Below are 16,869 nucleotides of genomic sequence, written 5' to 3'. Positions count from 1 at the left end.
TCTGGTTTCTCATCTGCCCTATCCCCAGCCATATGGTTTTCTCTTACTGGTTGTTCTCAGTGGCATTCTTCTGTCCTTATGTTACAGGAATGGTGCCAGCCCTCTTTGCAGATGATGAAAAAGATGCCATACTAAGTCAGATTGGAGAGGAAGCTAGTAAAGCTGGCGTGGACCCAGCTAAAGAGAGTGTCTGGCAATATTTTGTAAGCAGATGTGCAAGCAACCTTCACATTGTCCTGGGAATGTCCCCAGTTGGGGACAGTCTGAGAACGTGGTGCAGAAATTTCCCAGGTATCAATTGTATATGCTGCTTAGTCCCTTCCTGGTGAAATACAGGCTTGTAGGCAAGAAAAAAATCTCCAGTGGACACTCAGAGCTGTCTGGCAGCTAAAGCTAAGCAGGGCATGTTTCATGATTAAGGATTTGCAGTGCATGTTTGGTTTATTTTTCCAGTTAATTACCACATATCAGTGGCTATTATTGATTAGCATTTACCAGATCAGTTCATTTTCCAGCCGAACAGCTAGAAATCAATTGGTCATCCTCATTGAACTGGAAACATAGAGCTTATGTCTGCAGCCTCTCTTCTGTAGTTTACAGAAGATGTGGGGTATTAAATATTTCTGCAACTAAGATGGTAGTAAGAGAAACCTTTTTGTATCTGAAGCCAAAAGAAGGACACGGTGAGAGGGACACACGTTGAGAGAAAAAACACCTCAGCCTGCTGGATGCTGCACTACAGCAGATGGCTGAACGGAGTCCTGGGAGGCTGAGGAAGCAGATGAAAGAGCTGTACGGGTGGAGATCCTAACACGGGCATTAAAATGTCTCATGGCAGCTCTTGACCACATCCTGTAGAATGGTACAGCCTAAAGAATGGTACAGTAGGATTAGCAGGACATGGGTGCAAAATTGATTGTTTACTATCAAAATGGAAATATTGTTGCTAAGCAGGAGTCAAATAAGGTATTTCCTGATGCAAAATGAATTAAGCACTGGACTGCCTGGCAGATTAGGGTCTAGTTTTACAATAAATTTTTCAGATATCCCTATGCTTTTATTTTAAGGTCTTGTCAACAACACTGGTATCGACTGGTTCTTGCCCTGGCCTACTCAGGCTTTGTATGCAGTTGCAGAATCCTTTGTTGGTATGTAACATATCAGTATTTTAACCCACTGACCCTTAGCATAGCCTAAGAAATGTATTATTTACTTTGCAGTTATTGTAGATTTCAGAATTTGATTTCTCATTGTGCTTGTTACCCTGAGTCTAAATGGGTGATGCAAAATCCCAGTCAAAAAATGGTTTTGGATAGAAGTTATTTATTCAAACAGATTTTTAAAATTGCTAAACTTCAGGTTCCCCACCCTGCAGACAATGTGGCCTGCTCACCGGGAGGCTTAGCTTCTCTTCTGACTCTGCCTTGATCTTGCTTTTTTGCCCCAGAAAATACTTTTTTTGGTGCCTGGATTAGATGTACAGAACAAAGATGGTAATTGGCAGACCCTTAAAAAACCAAAATCAAAACCTGAACTAAAACCTTTGACATTGTTTTTTCTTCTACCCAATTTTAGGAAATAACACACGCATCCCATCGGAGAGCGCCACTTCAGTGATTGAGCACATGGTCATGGTGCATGAATCTGTAACGGATTTCAGCAAGAGGTTTCTGCAGAAACTGAGACGTAGCAACCACGTCACACCAAAGAATTACCTTGATTTTATCAATACTTATTCAAAATTGCTGGAGGAGAAAAACCAGTTCATTTTAGGTAAGGTCGTGTAGATGTTTTCTACTTTTTAGTAAGTGATGTAATTATTTTAAAAAGAAACAAAAATATACTGAGAAACCCACATATTACCCACATTATGCAAAAATAATTTTAGCAGTACTATCTTAAATGCTCACACACTCCTCTGCTTGGGGAAGAGTCTGTTTAAACCTAATACCAGCTCAGCCTAGCTTAAGGTTTGGCATTCTTCTTCAAGCAGCAATTCTTATTCGTACCTCGGGGGGCACTGAAATATGTGAAGAGGATAAAACATGGAAAGCAGGTTGTGGCACAGGACCACTGTGTGGCAGCTCAAGTGACATTAACACCATCTTGGGACGGCGGCTCAGGAAGGAAAAAATCTCTCAGAGTCATTTTCCTCTCATAGCCAAGGTTGCCTTGCTGCAGAGTGCACCTATGAGCATATTTGCTTTCTGTGAGATTATCTGTTACTGTGTAATAATACACAATCAATGGATCACTAATGTTTCTCCCTTTTTTTTCTACCTAGCACAATGCAAACGGTTGGAGGGGGGCTTAGATAAACTGAAGGAAGCCAGTGTCCAGCTGGTTGAGCTGAACCAGAAGCTTGCTGAGCAAAGGATTGTGCTAGCAGAAAAATCAGCTGCTTGTGAGGCTCTGTTAAAAGAGATTTCAACAAACACAGAAGTAGGTAGGTAGTTTACACTACTGATGTGTCGCACATGCTAAGCAAGGCTCACGTAGTCTGGGTTGGGTTGGAAGACCCTCTTAGAGCCACATCTGCTTCTAGAGGTGTTCTGTCTGTGCTCATCTAGTGTCATGCTAGAAGAGTAGGTCCCCTGTCTTGCCCAGGTTACCATCTTTGTGATATATTCGGCCTACAGGACTTTACACAACTTAATGCAGTCTTCTCCTGCCATTGTCTTCCCTTTCCAACGTGTAGGATGTAATGTGGGAAAGAGGCATTAGCAAGAAAGGGATTTCAGAAAGTTACTATTAGAGGAAAAACAGGGGGAAGCATGGGAGGAAAAGAGATTATGCATGCTCTTGTGTGGAACTCTAACAGGGTTCCTAACCTAGTGGTGGAACTGTAAAAACTGGCAAGCTAGCAACAAAAAGGTACTGAGTTGATGGTAATTTCTGATTTTCAGCCAAGAGCTAATCTGTATTAGTATTATGTTCTGTATACAAATTTGAATATTTAATTTATGGTCCTGCCTTTACAATTCCTAGCTGAGGTGAAGAAAAAACTGGCCGAAGAAAAAGCTGTGGAGATAGAGGAACAGAATAAGATTATCGCTACGGAGAAGGCGGCTGCTGAGGCAGCTTTGGCTGAAGTCATGCCTATTTTAGAAGCTGCCAAACTGGAACTTCAGAAGCTTGACAAGTCTGATGTTACTGAGATCAGGTGACTTATTTGGATGTACAGTAGCATAAACTGTTAGAAATTCCCCGAGATACCCTTGTTTGCAGGGTCTGACCCATAATTCTCTACCCTGTGGCTCATGCACTGGAAACTGCTACATTTTTTGCCTTAACAGCGGCTGTCCAAACCCTTTCATTATTCCTCTGTTTTTATTCTGTTCTTCCTGTGTTTTTATAAGACATCTTGTATTTGGGGATAGATTTGAAAGTATATCCAGTCATTGGCTCTCTGCAAAATAGCAATGATTCTCCCTTCCCTGACACACTTGTTAGTTTCTTTTCTCTTGTAGATCTCTGAATTCTTCCTGTGCTGCATCTCCCAATGGACAGCTGCTTCACTGCTCTAGGGAAGAATATAATGGATCAGGATTTTAGGCCTCCTGCCGTTGAAATCCTTTAGTATTTCATTGATTAATTAGTCTGAACACAAGAACTGGTTTTGAGCTTGTGGCTAGTTAATAATTTCATGTCTGACTTGGATGATCTTTTTCACTTTGTGTAGGATGTCTGCGTACTAGCTGCTGTTGTATTGCAATGACTTTCTTAACGGGAAGTATGCGAGTCTGGCATCATGTGCTTTGTCTCTTCCTTTTTCTCCTTCATTTTCTCCTTCATCTATTTTCTAGGTCCTTTGCAAAACCCCCTAGGCAGGTGCAGACTGTTTTGGAATGTGTTCTCATAATGAGAGGTTACAAAGAATTAAACTGGAAGACAGCCAAAGGAATGATGTCTGAGGCAAATTTCCTGAAATCCCTGATGGAGATAGACTTTGATGGAATCACACAGAGCCAAGTGAAAGCTGTCCGAGGTAAATTACTGATCTGTATACTTGGAATGAGCATAGGATCTTGTTATTGTGATGAGCTATGTCAGCGGTGATCCTTCCCGTGTTGTTGGGGAGGGTGGGATTCACGTTGTGCAAAGGGACAGCACTGTCCGCGATGCTGCAGGTATTGCACTCTTGGGGTGACTGGATTTTTCAGAGTTCTTAGACCTTCTGCTCTGTGTTGCATCCAGGTTATACTGTACTGTCCAGCCTAGTAGCTTCATCTTAAGGTCAGGGTCTCTTTAATATTCTGACAAATGTTTCATATGGTCTGTCACAGCATTGCTTGATATTGCTGGTAGGGAAAGCTATTTCTCGGAGGATTTCTGTGCTGTAATTCAATGCACTTGCAATATTTTTCTGTTTACCCATTAAGGTCTGTTGAAGAATCTCAACACCACCTTCAGTGAAATGGAACAAGTAAGCAGAGCAGGACTGGGAATGTTAAAGTTTGTTGAAGCAGTGATGAGCTACTGTGATGTAGTTAAAGAAGTCAAGCCAAAGAGAGAAAAGGTAAAGTGTGTGGATGAAAATCACAGGAGGATGAAACATGATCCTGATGAGGAAAATAATACTCAGCAATTTCAGACTGCCCATTTCTCCTCTTTTAAGTGCTTACAAGGAGGTGTTTAGGAAAGCCGGAGTAGGAGTGAGGCAGGTAGCCAGTTACAAACTGCTGTGTTTGTTGTGGCATGATGCTGGGACGTGGTTTCCTATCTGCATCAGTGCTCAGAGAAGGGAGGAATGTGTTCAGCAGGAATTTTGTAACCTAACACGGTTAGAAAAACACAGTTCATAGCTGTCTACTGAAAGAGATTTCAAAACACAAGGCATTTGGACAGAGCTGAGCTCAACATCCACATCATTTAAGCACAGACCTATTGATTAACTTTTTTTTAGAATGACTGGAAAGTTAGCTGTGTTAGCTGTGTTCCAGAGGAAATGTAATGGCCAACAGATGATGCTGGCAAACTTTTTTTCAGGAAAAGGACATGATATACAGCTGACTACTGGGAAAGTATATGCACTAGATGATGAGCCTGACTACTTTTTGAGGTCTTAGGAATGTTATTAAGCAGATAAACCTCCCCTTTTGTCACAGGATGACAGTCCTGTTGACCTCCAATGTCAGCAGGACTGCTCACATGCTTACATATATCTTGTGGGTACAAAACTCTAGATTTACCTGCTTTGGAGCTGCAGCATCAGACTGTGATGTATATGTTTGGAATGGGGAGAGGTGGGTGAGAAACAGTCCCAGTTGTTTTGGCTTCCACTGTTTATTACCAGGACACTTTGAAATATATGAAATAGTCAAAAGAAATCTGAGAATTTAAGACTTCTCTTCAAAGCACTTCTTTCCTCTGATACTCTTGTGTTTCCTTCATAATGTAATGTAGGTGGCTAGGCTAGAACGGAACTATTTCTTAAGTAAGCGGGAACTGGAAAAGATAAAGACAGAGCTGGCTACCCTTCAGGCTGAGCTTAAAGCTTTGGGGGACAAATATCAAGCGGCAATAACAGAAAAGCAACAGCTGCAAGAAGAAGCAGAGCTTATGCAGAGAAGATTAGAGGCTGCTGGCAAGCTCATCTCTGGCTTGAAATCTGAGAACGAAAGGTAAGTCTAGATTCAAAGAGGGACATTTTTGAGATTAGAGGGTCATGTGCAGGGATAAAATCTATCAAACTGAGACAGTTGTGCAAATGTCACTTACTGTGAGGTTTGGTTTTGACAAGAGCTAATATTCATTTTGAGATAATAACCATTAGCTCTTGAAAAACATTAACAGTTTTTAGGGCAGAAGTAGAAGGTGAACTCAGATTAAAAGGAAGAAGGTTCAGATGAGCTCAATGTCTGTGGCCATCATAATAGTGAGAGGACAGCTGACTGTAAATTTGGGGATCTGTCTCAACCTACATCTAAAGTAGCAGCAACTGGAAATTCTGCACATAAACCCCATCTCCCTGGTACAGACTGATGCAGGATTCCCTTATCATTCTATCAGGTGGACAAAGGAATTAGAGGACTTTGAAATACGAAAGGTCTGGTTGCTTGGAGACTGTCTACTCTGTGCTGCCTTTCTGAGCTACGAAGGAGCATTCAACTGGGAGTTTCGTAATGAAATGATCTATAAAATATGGCAAGAAGATATTATCTCACGAGAGATTCCTCTCAGTCAACCATTTAGGTTGGAAAGCCTCCTGACCAACGAGGTGGAGGTTAGCAGGTATGTCCAGTCAAGACACCCAGTGACTGCTGAATGTGAAATTGTGAAGTGAGAGTCTGGATCTGAATGTGTAGCATAGAATTGGCATCGTGAGTGGAGGTGCAGAGCTACGACAGAGAGAGCCTGTTTTACTTTTGTCTCAAAGGAGACAAATTATTCTTCTTCTGGTTAACAGAGACTATTTGTTATAATATATTGTTGAACTTCACACTCCAGGGAGATTTTTAAAGGAACTATCTATGGTATGTGCTCAACCCAAAGTACAACAGGAGTCTTTTCACTGACTTCAATGAATTTGGAATGAAGTCCATCCCCAGGTAGCCCATATATCTGCTACTGCAGGATTAGTCACCAAATGCAACAGTCAGGGTTTGGAAAGTGTAGTTACAAGTGACTCAGACAATGAGTCAGTCTGAGTTTTGACACTATTCTCACTATCACATACACTATATGTTTACTTGTGTGCCTAATAGTGTGGTCAGTCAATTGCATAATTTTAGTGACAAATGACATGTGCTACTCTCCCATCAAGTTTTTCTCCCAGACTGGTCTTTCATCCGTTCCGTTCCCAGGTGGGTTTCCCAAGGATTGCCTCCAGATGAGCTCTCTGTCCAGAATGGCATCCTGACAACATATGGAAGCCGCTTCCCACTCTGTATTGACCCACAGCAACAGGCATTACACTGGATTAAGAAGAAAGAAGAAAAAAATAACCTGAGGGTAAAGATAAATTATCATTTTACCTCTTTACTGGTTGTTTTAAAAGCTGCATAAGTATCTGTCACCTTGAGTGGGGAACCAATTATGTACTGACAAATGTGTTGGCTACTGTGTCTTCAATTCTTTGGGAGGATTGTTTGGGGTTCTTGGCCAACTTAGTACCTGCAGAAACAGTACAACCAAAGGCTGGTATAGCTTGTGTTTTATTTCAGCTCCAGGATGGAGTTTTCATGTAGGACAATTAACACAGTCAGAGGCACAGTTGGAACTCTGAAGAACACTTCTCCAAATGCAAATTATTCTCAAGTAATCAGAAAACAAAACACTTCTACTGTTTTGTACCAGTGCAGTTTATATCATCTGTAAGGGGAACAACAAAAAGCAACAAAGAGCAAATTTCATTAGTGCTGGCAACTATTGTAAAATGATAACATTCAGCAAACTGAATATCAGTTGTCTTTTCATATCTTCCCTTTATCCTCTTGCAGACAGCTTCTTTTAATGACCCGGATTTCCTCAAACAGCTGGAGCTGGCCATAAAGTATGGAAACCCTTTCTTGTTGCATGGTGTCGATGAATACATTGATCCTGTGATAGACAATGTCTTAGAGAAGAATATCAAAGTTGTACAGGGACGAACATTCGTTGTCCTGGGTGACAAAGAGGTTGACTATGACAGTAATTTTCGATTGTACCTGAACACCAAATTATCAAACCCAAAGTATTCTCCCTCTGTGTTTGGCAAAGCTGTCGTTATCAATTATACAGGTAAGCAAAAATGCTTATTTAGTAACAAAGTAGTGATTATGCTGTAGTGCAAATTTAGGGCCTGGATGTTTGTCTGAAATAGCAATGAAAATCTAAAAAATGCATAGTCTCCCTTATACTTGGCATCTGATTTAACAGAAAATTCTCACTTCTCTTAATCTGAAACCGAACAAAATATCTCTTATTGGATCTGTCAAGTTAGGACGCTTTGGTAGAATTAAGATACAGAGTTATTAACCAAGTCACTCCGTTGCATTGCTGTATAATAGTTTTACGAGATGACTGAGATGAAATAAGTTGTGTAAAAGCTCTCCTTGTGTTTAAAAAAAGACTGTGCTGTACATGTGTTGTATCTGTAGTTACACTGAAGGGCCTGGAGGATCAGTTGCTCAGCGTCATTACGGGTTTTGAAAGAAGGGAATTGGAAGAACAGAGAGAAAATCTCATCCAGGAGACAAGTGCCAACAAAAACCTGCTGAAAGATCTGGAAGACTCTCTCCTTCGGGAACTGACGTCTTCCACAGGAAACATGTTGGACAACTTGGACTTGGTGCAAACCCTGGAAGAGACAAAAACTAAAGCTACTGAGGTACCGGCTCTGGGCTTTTTGGAAGGATATCTACTAATAGAACATAGTCTTTCCTTTTTCATTGTGCATCATCTTTCACCCTTAAAGCTAGAAATGAGTTTGAAAGGAAATTGAGAGTTTTCTTATGAGTATGTTGCATCTTTGAGTATTGGGCAGTGTTTTATTGGGTCAGAGAACCAAACTGTATCTTCAGGAAGGTCCTTGTCAGGACCAAAGTGATGGTTGTTTACAGTTCTAAAGCAAAGAACACATATTTCTTTCAGCTCTGAAATGACCTTGGTCTTATCTTGTATCAGATCTGAAATGAAAAATTAAGATATTTGTTACTCAGAGATGATGTAGAATCTTCATCCTTGCAGGTTTTCAGGCTGTAGCTGGGCAAAGCCCCAGCTGACCTGACCTAGTGCTGGTCACAGTCCGACTTCGGGTAGGAGGTTGAACTAAAGATCCCCAGAGGGCCTTTCCCACCCTGTTTGTGTAAATCTTTGTCTTTACTTTTAATAAATGTACAGGGTGGGATTAATTTTATCTAACTTTTGATTTTTACAATTCATACTACTTCTTTAGGGTCACCTACCCAGATTCCCAAATAGTCAACATAGAGAGGCAGGAACTGAATAGCTCTGCCACTTGTGATATAACATACATACTATAGATGAGTGCAGTAATTACATGTGTATAAAATCATGGCTAGGTGATTGAAAAACTGAAACTGGCTGAGACAACAGCGGTGGATATTGATCGTCTTCGAGATGGCTACAGACCCGCTGCCAAGAGAGGGGCCATTTTATTCTCCGTTTTATCAGAAATGGCAATTGTCAACATCATGTATCAATTCTCCCTGGTCTCCTTCTTAGAGGTTTTTGGATTCTCCCTTCGGAAATCCATGCCCAGTCCTATTCTTCCAAAGAGGTTAAAAACCATCATGGATACACTGACTTTCAACACCTACAACTACGGCTGCACAGGTCAGTGTGCTTTAGTGATGGGCTGATGCTGTGTTGTGCAAACGCTCGTTACAAAGCGCTGCCTTTGGGTGGTTTACATTAAAAAGACAAGTTACCAGCAGTGAATTCACTAATGCTCAGTTCTCAGCATTGGTCATGATTTGCACTTCACTCCCTGATAATTCTGTTTGAAGAAATATTACCAATGTAACTTTTACAGAAATACTTTTCTTAATACAGTTACAAATGGTAAATCCCAGCTGTGGATCTTACATCCCTGGCTGTAGCTTCCAGGTGCTGTTTTGACTCTGGAAGCCTGAACCAAAGCCCCATCTTTGATCACTGTGATCTTTGTGGGGTGACTAGATGCAGAATGGGGATTTAAATATGGCTCCAGTTCCACAAGTTCTAGCAGCTGATTTTTGAAAATATTGTGGTTTTAATGCAGGTTTGTTTGAGAAGCACAAGTTACTGTTCTCCTTCAATATGACTGTCAGGATAGAACAAGCTGAAGGCAGAGTTCCACAAGAAGAACTGGAGTTCTTTTTGAAAGGTAAAGTGAATATTTATGTATAAATATATAGCTATATGTAACAATAACTAAAAGATCTTTCAGAAATGGTTTTGACTAGACAGGATTTGCTGTAAGAGCTAGCGCCTAGAGAAACCACTGAAGACAGCTGAACGGTGTTGGTTTACACACATTGTGGATTCTGCTATTTCTATTCTTTTTACCTTTTTAACCAGCAATGGGGCTAATCTTTCTCTGCAGATGTTGACAAATCTCACATTGGCTAATTGTTAGGATGTTACCTGAAAAAATAACCTAATTTAGTTATTTTCTGACTATGTATAAATAACTTTAGAAATGATTGCAAAGATACAACTCTGGCTTTTGCAAGCACTTGTAAAATGCCACCTTTTCTTCAGCAGACTGGTTTAATCTTATAGTGCTTCCAGAAACAAATTTCCAGTTGGTTCCTCTGTGTAGTGGGACTGTATGTGTGGTCGTGTGTTGGAGAATTTATGACATGGGCATTCTCTCTGGTTTCTGAATGTGACTAGGCAATATTTCCCTGGAGAAGAGTGCGCGAAAGAAACCGTATGCTTGGCTTCCAGATCAAGGCTGGGAAGACCTAATTCGCTTGTCTGAACTATTTCCTGAGAAATTTGAATCTCTTCCAGATGATGTGGCAAAAAATCCAGATGTATGGAAAAATGTACGTGCTTTTCTGCAATCCTATTCCCTCTCCTTGTTTTTATTCTGGTATTAAATGTTCAAGTATGATGCAATGTGTCATAGCGCTCGGCAGGAGGCATGTCACCACCAGCTTTTTCTGTCAAGGCCTTGCTTTTCTTCTTGACCTCAGTGACTGGCTTGTTTCCAGAAGATTTAGGGCTCTTATTATTTAAAAACCAACCAAAAAAAATTATTCCCTGGTATACTGTAGATTTTTTTATTTTCCGGTCAAACGCCTTAGATGAGTTATTTGCCCTGTTGAAGTCAGTGGAATTTTTGCTGTTGATTTCAACAGTGAACATTTCACTGTTATTTTTGTACTGCTAAATTGTACTTTGATCTTCTTGTGGCAGTGAGTTCTATAGGCTGGTTATACACACAGACTTTCCTTTGTTCTGCCTTGAGTTTCATTCCATGTCTTCTTGCTTTATAAGAAGTTGTTCTGTAAGCAATCTGTTAATACTTGCTTGAGATGTCGTTTTCTGTATCTTCAGAGAATTACTTGACATAAAATTAAAGTACAAATGTATTTCTGGACTTGAATGTATGGAAAAAAATTGAATTTTTTACATTCACTTAATCTTTTAATATTTCTTTGCGGCTGATTGACTTTAGAATTTGTTCTCTTTGTGTCTCTTGGCCCCTTGTTAATCAAATTTCTTTGGCTGCTTTCATAGTTGTTCATTGATAGAGCTATTTGATCCATGTGCATGGTCTCCTGTCTTGTCTGGCCAGTGGTACGACACAGATGCTCTGGAGCAGCTGCCGTTGCCCATGTACTACCAGGACAATCTCACAGCCTTTCAGAAGCTCCTGCTCTTACGGTGTTTCCGGGTGGACCGGCTCTATCGGGCAGTAACGGACTACGTTACTCTGACGATGAGCGAGGAGTAAGTCACTCTGTTCTTTCAAATCCAAACCACACCATTCACTTATTTCACACAGAATTGCAGCTGTAATCAACAATGTAAATGATTTTGTAATTTGCCTGAACAATAGAGCATGATTTGTCCCTGTATCATTTCCACGTGCAGTCTGCAGTGAGCTTTGATGGCTAAGTCACCTTTTACACAAGATGGCTGCTTTTGTGCAAATTAGCAGTTTATTTTGCGTCTTTTTCCTACCAGGTATGTGCAGCCCCCAGTGATCAGCTTTGAAGCGATATTTGAGCAGAGCAGTCCTTACTCACCAGTTGTTTTTATCTTAAGTCCTGGCTCTGATCCTGTCAGTGACCTCATGAAACTGGCCGAGAAGATAGGCTTTGGAGGGGATAAACTCAAATTACTCGCCATGGGACAAGGCCAAGAAAAGGTAACTTTGGTGGGAGGGGAGGGACGTGCTGTGTGCAAGCGAGTTTGTCTGTGAATTGCAGATCGTGCTTCTAATGTTGAGAGCCTGTCCAAATTTGCTTTCCAAAGGCCTGCTCTATTTAAAATGGAGTTCCTTCGTGGTTCAGACATAGCACATGGTTTGCCAGCCTGGGAATAATGCTTTCCTGTAATGGGAAAAGGGGGCATTTGGGCTGATTTTATGGTTGGGGTAAGGGTAGATGCAGAATGATACTGTCATCTGTTAAAAAATAGTTGAGCTGGGAAGATGTTACTCTGCAGCCTCGCAAAAGTTAATTAGTGACCCTGTGTCTCTGTGTATGGACATGAGGTGATCTGAAGTCACAGTGTTTGTTGCCAAAAAGATATCCTGCTGCTCTTTTTGTCATTGCTGTAGCTTTCCTTTTTGTTATGGACACTAAGGAAGGGATGTCCAAAGCTCAGTAACTGCCTGAATTTGCTGTGAATTCAGTCATTAGGAGAGCTATTAGATTCGTTTAGACCACCGCTTCCTGGGCTCTGATCTTCACCCTCTTTTGGGACATGCACACTCCCGTACTGTTTTGAAATACTTCAATGCTTTGCATGACTTTGAATTTCACAAGGAATTAATTAAATAAAAATGCATCTCAGAGCAACTTCTTGTGGTATTGGAACAGGTCTGTTCTCAGCAAGGAGCTTTCTGGTAAATCTGCTAAAACTAAGTGAAAGGCTGAGCGTGCAGGAAGAAATTCATTGCAGTAACCCATCAGGGCCAGTTTGCTTACAGGAGAAAGGGAGAGTTACTCACGGACGGTTCTTTCCCTCTCTTAAGATTGCTTTGCAGATGCTGGAGAACGTGGTGGTTACTGGAGAGTGGCTCATGTTGCAGAACTGTCACCTTTTGGTGAAGTGGCTTGTCAGTCTGGAAAAGGCCCTGGAGAACATTACAGAGCCTCACCCGGACTTTCGCCTCTGGCTCACCACTGACCCGACAGAGGGCTTCCCAATTGGAATCCTGCAGAAGTCCCTCAAGGTACCGTGCAGCGGGGAAACCTGGGTCAGAAGGGCACGTTCTGCTGCTCTTCTAGAGCAAAACAGACTGGCTTTGGGAGGAGCATGACCAGAATGTGCAGCGTGTTGACTTGGGCTGTATGTCCTAACTTTTTGTCTTTATAAGCCAAATCCTTTTTTAATCATCCTGTTTATCTTCTGGTGATTTTTCCTTTGGGTGAAGGCTGTTCAGCAGTTGTTTGTTTGTTTGTTTGTTTGTTTTCTGAAGCAGTTATTTCAGAGTAGAGGTTTGAGAGTAAACCTGGAAATGTGACAAATGCTCTTTAGACTCCAATGCTGCCACAAGTGAGGAATATCCGGAGAGACAGAAATAGTCCTGTCAGTCCTGATGCTGAGTGCAGGAGCGAGGTCTGTGTCTGGCCTGGCAGCAGTGCCAGTGGCGCAGACGTCCTAATAGGATAATGGTTTCCAGCTGCTACTTCAGGCCGCAGCATTTATCACCAGCAAGCTGAGCTGATTATTTTGAAGGCACAAGCCATGATGCTGTCCTAATGTTATTTGCTATGGCTGCTTCACTGCTGTTGTGGTGAACCAGTCCTGTAAATGTAATAATTTTATTTTGCAGTTTTTTAAAGGCAGTGGCACGAAAGCTTCAGCCAGCATGTGCTCCAGGGTATCAGTGACAGCTCTGTGGTCTTCACCTCCAGCAGGGCTTGGTGCTGCGCTGGGGAGAAGTGAGCATGAAAGCATCTTCGAGACTGCAAATCTGCACTTTCTAGGTCTAGCCATGGGCAGTGAGAACAGAGGTTTGATGGCACTTTGACAAAGCTGCCAGGAAGCTGGTTCTGCCTCCATTTGATGATCAGTAAAGCGATATCAGAGCCTCTTAAGCTGTTTCACTGTGGTGATATGTAGGACACACCAAAATGTGTCAAGTACTATTTCAGTATGATAAATAATAATGTCTTTCCAATAACATGACTATTTCTAAAGTAATACCAAGTTTCTCTTTACATATGTGTGTTTACTTTGATGAACTTAAAAGGTCAGTTTCATATATTTACTTAAGAAAAAATTGCATATTTATATGAATTTGGAAAGCTGTTAAAAAGTTTCAAGCTTCCATTGTATACCTTCCTTAGAGAGCGTGATATGTTTACAGCTTATTTTCCTGGACTATCCGGTAATTGATGGCTTCCCTAATTCTTTTGATAGGTTGTGACAGAACCACCTAACGGTCTGAAACTGAACATGAGAGCCACCTACTTCAGAATGCCCAAGGAAGCCTTAGAGCAGTGCCCACATCCTGCCTTTAAATCCTTAGTCTACGTCTTGGCATTTTTCCACGCTGTGGTTCAGGAGAGAAGGAAGTTTGGGAAGGTTGGCTGGAACGTACCCTATGATTTTAATGAATCTGATTTCCAGGTAAGAAAATAATTACGATGACTCTCGTATTCCTGAGTTGCTCAGATTACTTTTGAAAGCATGTTATCTACCCAGCTTTAATCCTTTCTCACATCCTTTTTTACCTTTTTTTTTTTTCCCTGCTGCTGTGGACTCATGTAAACTCTCAATCTTCTATAATGTCAATTTTGGCCACTAAAAATTAAGCAGATTCCAGATCCTTCATGTTTATGTTGCCTCTCTCATGGGTTCCTTTTCTTATGAGGATTTATACTTTTCAGTTATTTGAGAAAGAAATGATTGTTACTTTTCAAGCAAACCTATGGATATGTATAGCTGATCTTCTTATCTCATGTGTTCCAACAACTTTATTAGGTCTGCATGGAAATTCTTAACACATACCTGACAAAAGCTTTTGAACAAAATGATGATAAAATCCCCTGGAGCAGTCTCAAATACCTTATTGGGGAGGTGAGTGTGTACAATGTCACTAAGGAACAGTTGCTGGTTAAAGAATCCAGATTCATGACACTTCCTTTCCGCACGGGCTGTACCCTCCAGCAAAGCCACTGGAGAACCTCCCCTGGGCGATCCTGAGACTCCAGTGCAGCCCTGAGCAACTCCCTTAATCTCATTGTCTCCGTGAAATGGGGCCGTCGTGTGTAACTGCACAACAGGGGAGTTATGGTGCTTAATTAATTTAGAGTGAGGGAGCCCTGGGGATCCTCTGATGAAAGGTACTGAACCGCACCACCTCACGGTATTTTTAGTGCTGCGCAGTGTTCCTGATGTGGGAGCTGCACGCAGACGTCTACAGCTCTTGTGGTGCTGGGTGTGAGATGTGCCGGGCAGCAGCTCTAACATTGATGGGACTCATTTCTAGGTCATGTATGGTGGGCGCGCAATTGATAGCTTCGATCGTCGCATTCTGACCGTCTATATGGATGAGTACCTTGGCGATTTCATATTTGACACATTCCAAACGTTTCATTTTTATAAAAATGACACGGTTGACTATAAAATACCACAAGGGGTTGAAAAAGATCACTTTGTTGGTAAGAAATGCTTTTCCTGATACCTAAGTCAGTATTATATTAAAAAAAAAGGCTTCTTACAGTATTTATTATCTCCATATGACCATTGCTGGAATTGAGTAGTTTAAAAGAATGTCAGGCATTGCATGAGTGTGTGTGCATGTTGCAATCCACTGATGCTTTATACGAGCAGCCCTTTGTAATGCGAGCTCACCAGCCAGCTCCTCATTTCTTAAAAAAAAAATACTCCCCAGGTAAAGAGCATGTTAGTTTTTTTAATTATTAAGTGATACATTTCCTTGTGTGTGTGCGTGCGTGCATATTTCATGTTTAAAAATCTTGAGTTGAGCCTTGCAGTGTCTCAACCCCGGATTATTTTTCCAAGCAGAGTAGTAACAAAAATGGCTCATGCAGTTGTCTGCAGTGTTGTTGTTGTTGTTTTCTTTGCCTGGTAGCTGTGGTTGAATATATCACATCTTCAGGAAGCACGGTTTTGTATTTCAGAGGCGATAGAATCTCTGCCACTTGCTAATACTCCAGAGGTGTTCGGTCTTCATGCAAATGCTGAGATTGGGTATTACACACAGGCTGTTCGCGATATCTGGGCTCATCTTCTTGAGCTGCAGCCTCAAACAGGTCAGTTCTCCATTGCTTTGATGTGTTTTGTGATTGTGACTAATGAAGTGGTCTCACTAAACCATTTTTGTATCAGGTGAAACTGGTGCGGGAATTAGTCGCGACGAATATATTGCAAATGTTGCTAAGGATATAGAAAACAAAATACCGCAAGTATTTGATCTTGACCAGCTACGGAAAACTTTTGGACGAGCGATAACCCCTACGACTGTGGTGCTGTTGCAGGAACTGGAACGTTTTAACAAGCTGATCATTCGAATGGCAAAGTCATTGGCTGAGCTACAACGTGTAAGTAAGAACACGGCTCCAAGATGCTCATTCTGGTTTTACCTGCCCCAGGTGGGCTCTCAGCCTCTTACCGTCTTTCCAGGCCTTGGCGGGAGAAGTCGGGATGAGCAGTGAACTGGACGATGTGGCTCGGGCTCTTTTTAATGGACAGATTCCTGGCATCTGGCGGCGCCTGGCCCCCGACACACTCAAAACACTTGGAAACTGGATTATTTTCTTCGGAGCTCGGTATAACCAGTACACCAGCTGGGTAAGTCTCCAGATAGGTTTTTGTGTACTATGCTATGGAAATTGGTGCAGAATCGGTGAATATGCAATGATTTAGTTAAGTTACTTGAACTAATCATCACCTAGATCGATAACGAATCATTGCATGACTATGGCTGTAAGAGAGCAGCTGAGCCAGGTGTGGTGGGAGAAGCAGGTGCCGCAGGTTGTCCTCTGTGACTGCAGGTTAACGAGGGGGAGCCAAAGGTGATGTGGCTCTCGGGCCTCCACATCCCCGAGTCCTACCTGACCGCTCTGGTTCAAGCCACCTGCAGGAAGAACAAGTGGCCCCTGGATCACTCCACCCTCTACACGGAGGTGACCACGTACACGAGAGCAGAAGACGTCACCGAAGCGTTGACTCAAGGTGGGCATTTTTATGATTATTTGGCGAAAATGATGAAGTAGTTAATTGGTGAAA

At 41.7% G+C, this 16,869-nt stretch overlaps 1 protein-coding gene across 1 annotated transcript in view; it reads left to right on the top strand.

Annotated features, from left to right (window-relative positions):
• Window positions 1-16,869, top strand: part of DNAH10 (dynein axonemal heavy chain 10) — a gene marked incomplete at both ends in the record, with an annotated part of 50,742 nt that overhangs the window by 32,146 nt on the left and 1,727 nt on the right. Inside the window, 25 exons of the mRNA XM_080355622.1 lie at window positions 88-291; window positions 1,068-1,148; window positions 1,576-1,773; window positions 2,285-2,446; window positions 2,989-3,163; window positions 3,807-3,988; window positions 4,383-4,519; window positions 5,407-5,624; window positions 6,013-6,234; window positions 6,807-6,954; window positions 7,443-7,722; window positions 8,082-8,311; window positions 9,006-9,279; window positions 9,707-9,811; window positions 10,324-10,478; window positions 11,234-11,388; window positions 11,626-11,809; window positions 12,641-12,841; window positions 14,035-14,244; window positions 14,599-14,694; window positions 15,107-15,278; window positions 15,762-15,893; window positions 15,970-16,181; window positions 16,264-16,431; window positions 16,635-16,815. Coding sequence (XP_080211748.1) covers window positions 88-291; window positions 1,068-1,148; window positions 1,576-1,773; window positions 2,285-2,446; window positions 2,989-3,163; window positions 3,807-3,988; window positions 4,383-4,519; window positions 5,407-5,624; window positions 6,013-6,234; window positions 6,807-6,954; window positions 7,443-7,722; window positions 8,082-8,311; window positions 9,006-9,279; window positions 9,707-9,811; window positions 10,324-10,478; window positions 11,234-11,388; window positions 11,626-11,809; window positions 12,641-12,841; window positions 14,035-14,244; window positions 14,599-14,694; window positions 15,107-15,278; window positions 15,762-15,893; window positions 15,970-16,181; window positions 16,264-16,431; window positions 16,635-16,815 — 4,482 coding nt within the window. The remainder of the gene's footprint in view (window positions 1-87; window positions 292-1,067; window positions 1,149-1,575; window positions 1,774-2,284; window positions 2,447-2,988; window positions 3,164-3,806; window positions 3,989-4,382; window positions 4,520-5,406; window positions 5,625-6,012; window positions 6,235-6,806; window positions 6,955-7,442; window positions 7,723-8,081; window positions 8,312-9,005; window positions 9,280-9,706; window positions 9,812-10,323; window positions 10,479-11,233; window positions 11,389-11,625; window positions 11,810-12,640; window positions 12,842-14,034; window positions 14,245-14,598; window positions 14,695-15,106; window positions 15,279-15,761; window positions 15,894-15,969; window positions 16,182-16,263; window positions 16,432-16,634; window positions 16,816-16,869) is intronic.

This window comes from Nesoenas mayeri (assembly GCF_963082525.1).
Source record: "Nesoenas mayeri genome assembly, chromosome: 17".
Taxonomy (NCBI): domain Eukaryota; kingdom Metazoa; phylum Chordata; class Aves; order Columbiformes; family Columbidae; genus Nesoenas; species Nesoenas mayeri.
Note: the sequence above shows the minus strand (reverse complement) of the source record. Positions and strands in the feature narration are given on the sequence as shown.